The sequence below is a fragment of the Austrofundulus limnaeus genome, unplaced genomic scaffold, assembly GCF_001266775.1.
Source record: "Austrofundulus limnaeus strain Quisiro unplaced genomic scaffold, Austrofundulus_limnaeus-1.0 Scaffold328, whole genome shotgun sequence".
Classification (NCBI taxonomy): Eukaryota; Metazoa; Chordata; class Actinopteri; order Cyprinodontiformes; family Rivulidae; genus Austrofundulus; species Austrofundulus limnaeus.
Genome location: NW_013952730.1, coordinates 19,495 through 22,914, shown reverse-complemented (window position 1 = coordinate 22,914; position 3,420 = coordinate 19,495). Strand labels below are relative to the sequence as shown.

Below are 3,420 nucleotides of genomic sequence, written 5' to 3'. Positions count from 1 at the left end.
CCTAATAATAAACCCAGATTAATAAATCTGATCCTAATAATAAACCCAGATTAATAAATCTGATCCTAATAATAAACCCAGATTAATAAATCTGATCCTAATAATAAACCCAGATTAATAAATCTGATCCTAATAATAAACCCAGATTAATAAATCTGATCCTAATAATAAACCCAGATTAATAAATCTGATCCTAATAATAAACCCAGATTAATAAATCTGATCCTAATAATAAACCCAGATTAATAAATCTGATCCTAATAATAAACCCAGATTAATAAATCTGATCCTAATAATAAACCCAGATTAATAAATCTGATCCTAACTCCAAACTCAGGCAGGTTTTGTTCTTTAAACACGAAAGCTGAATAAAAGTGAGTCCGGTTCTGGTTCTGGTCCTGGTTCTGTTCATGTTCAGACAGTTCGTCACCATTGTGCTGCAGGGAAACAACAAAGTGAAAATTTGACACGATCTGTACACTTCCTTAGATAAATGTAACTTTACATGGTGCTGTACAAGAATTCCACTGAATAAATGACTAAAGTTTGGTTTTATTATAAAACTCATGTTTATTTATGAACCAATAGTTTCTTTTATCCCAGATCTTCAAATTAATAAATCAGATTAATAAATCTGTTTTTTGAATTACTTTACAAATAAAACAAAAGTTCTGAGTGGGATCATGTAGAGAATTATTAAAAGTATTTATTGTTCTTGTGTACTACAAGTACTACCTCCCAGAACACCTGAGGACTGTACCTGTTCATAGAACACAGATATTATTTAACATATTTATTGTACTGTATGTCCACCCACAGGTCAGTCCAGCTGCAGGGCCTCTTTACAACTCTGAGCCAAACTCCACATAAAGACCCTGATCTCAACTCCCAGTCTGACTCCCAGTCTGCTGTGAGCAGAGACTGGGTTACAGGTCCAGTTCCATCCTGACTGGATTAAACCCAGCAGGGTTTGCTGCTGACCAACCAACAGTTCAGGTTCAGTTTCTGCTCAGTTCAACAGTCTGATTATTGAGTTGATGTCTGTCCCACGGAAGCCGGGGTTCCCCACGTCTTTCAGGATCCCAGCTTTGTCTTTGGCAGCGTGACGAGGTACAGACAGTTGGAAAGGCAACAGGAAGTTGTTGGCTGCCCTGAAGCTCCTCCCCACGCAGTAGATTTCATGAATCAGGTCCTCCAGACAGATGATGTCATGTTTCCCTGAAGAACAAGGAGGATCAGAAACACTCTGAACTTTACTCTCAACTAAAAACTGTCAGACTCAAGTACTTTGATCAGTAGTACACAGGTTTTACTCTTTTTATACCTTCTATAGCATCCATTTCTTTCCTTTGTGTTAAATGTTAAAGTGTTTGCTGTGAGCAGACTTGGTTAGTTCTAGGGCTGCAGCTAATATTATTTTAATAATCAATTCATCTGTCCATTATTTTAATAATCAATTCATCTGTCCTTAAAATAATGGACAGATGAATTGATTATTAAAATAATGGACAGATGAATTGATTATTAAAATAATGGACAGATTAATTGATTATTAAAATAATGGACAGATTAATTGATTATTAAAATAATGGACAGATTAATTGNGATTAATTGATTATTAAAATAATGGACAGATTAATTGATTATTAAAATAATGGACAGATTAATTGATTATTAAAATAATGGACAGATTAATTGATTATTAAAATAATGGACAGATGAATTGATTATTAAAATAATGGTTAGTTGCAGCCCTAAATAACCTGGAAACAGACTTGAGGCAGACACACAGAGAGCAGAAGGACAGAGGCTGATTTCTTACATGTTTTATTAATAAATACCTATAAACCCAGTATTACTGTCTGTAATTAATGAGCTAACAGCTACAGCTGATAATAAAACAGTAAACGTTAATCTTAGTGTTTGGAAGTGAACTTTACATGATCACTCATCTCGATGGTTTTAAATCCTTCTTAAATAAATCTTTAGTTTGTTTAGTTTTGACCTGGATGACGTGTTGTTGGACGCTAACGTTAGCACTGAACATGATGGATGTAAACATACGGCAGGTCAGGAGGGACAAAACTGTGCCTGTGCTTCAGGACTACTGATGTTAACATCCATCCATGTTCCTACATGTGAATTAAACCAATCCAAGGTTGATTAAATACATGTTACCCAGCCCTCGTTAGTAAACAGTATTCATTAGTTTCTGTTGCCTGAAGAGAAGCCCCCCCCCCAGGCCCCCCCAGGTCTAAAGCAGCAGCAGATCAGTCAGTGACGTACCCATGTGCTGCTCGATCAGGTTGTTGTCTGTGAGGGGAACTCCTCTACGACCGATCCTGGTCTGACCTCTCTTCAGGATGAGCTCACGCACCGACTTCAGGTTGGGAAACCTGCAGGAGAAATGATTAAAGTTCGACTGAACAAGAAAAACCAAACCACGTCACAGCTCGAGTGTGAACGTCTCACCCCCACGCCACGTACGGCTCCACCATCTTCATCATGGCCATGGAGGTCTTGTTGATTTTAACAAAGGATCCACTAAAGGTCTTCTTCAGCCTCATCATCCGGATCACCTTCATCACTTTGGGGCTGACGCCTTTAATCCTGACAAGAAAACAAGTTTCATTAAACCAGATCACAGAAAACCTTTCAGTGTGAAGATAATAAAAAAGGTTTAAAATCTCAGCTAAATAAACTGTTTTAACCTTCCTTTACTGTTAACTTTGTTACATCTGCTGGGGTTGGTTTGAACACCAGTCTTAAACTGGACCCAAAAATATATTTTTAACTCATTAAAGTGTTAAATAACTCCTGGTTCTGCTGTTTGGTTTCTCATTGGTGGAACTTTGTTTACAAATGTCCACATGGTTTAAATCCTGGCTTTCTGAGACACATCGTTGATCTGATGTTGCAGTTTGCTGACAGGAACCTTTTATCATTAATTCACATCTTTTCTGTTAATTTTACATTGAATTTTACAAAGTTTTTATTATTTTAAAGGACACAAGATGCTTCTTATAAAAACAAGAATTTGGAACTTTTATTAAAATTGTGCTGAAACGACTCCTTGAATAATTTGATTACAAAAAATCCTCGAGACAAATTTATCTGTAAAAAATACACACTGTTATAATCAGCGCACTTTCATCTGCCAGGAATGTTATTTGTGTTACACACAACGCTACSATGTTAGCGCTTCTGCTAACAGTTACACTGTCGACACATGTGTGCTTGTTGAGAGATATATTTAGCTTTAGAAGACAAAGAACGAAACAATGCGCCCAAAAAATGACAAATTATAAAAAGCATGGGAACATTTAAAACTAAAATAATTTTTTGTTACAATTAACAAGTGAACGCTACAAAACTCAACTGCAAAACCCAAATGTTTATATTACCATAATTACTTATAAA

At 36.0% G+C, this 3,420-nt stretch overlaps 1 protein-coding gene across 1 annotated transcript in view; it reads right to left on the bottom strand.

Annotated features, from left to right (window-relative positions):
- Window positions 1-550: 550 nt before the first annotated feature.
- rpl7l1 (ribosomal protein L7-like 1) overlaps window positions 551-3,420 on the bottom strand; it is a 5,351-nt gene continuing 2,481 nt past the window's right edge. The window contains exons 4-6 of the mRNA XM_014022406.1: window positions 2,473-2,610; window positions 2,287-2,396; window positions 551-1,218 (exon numbers count right to left, since the gene is read on the bottom strand). Of these exons, the coding sequence (XP_013877860.1) occupies window positions 1,010-1,218; window positions 2,287-2,396; window positions 2,473-2,610 (457 nt within the window). The 3' untranslated portion in view covers window positions 551-1,009. The remainder of the gene's footprint in view (window positions 1,219-2,286; window positions 2,397-2,472; window positions 2,611-3,420) is intronic.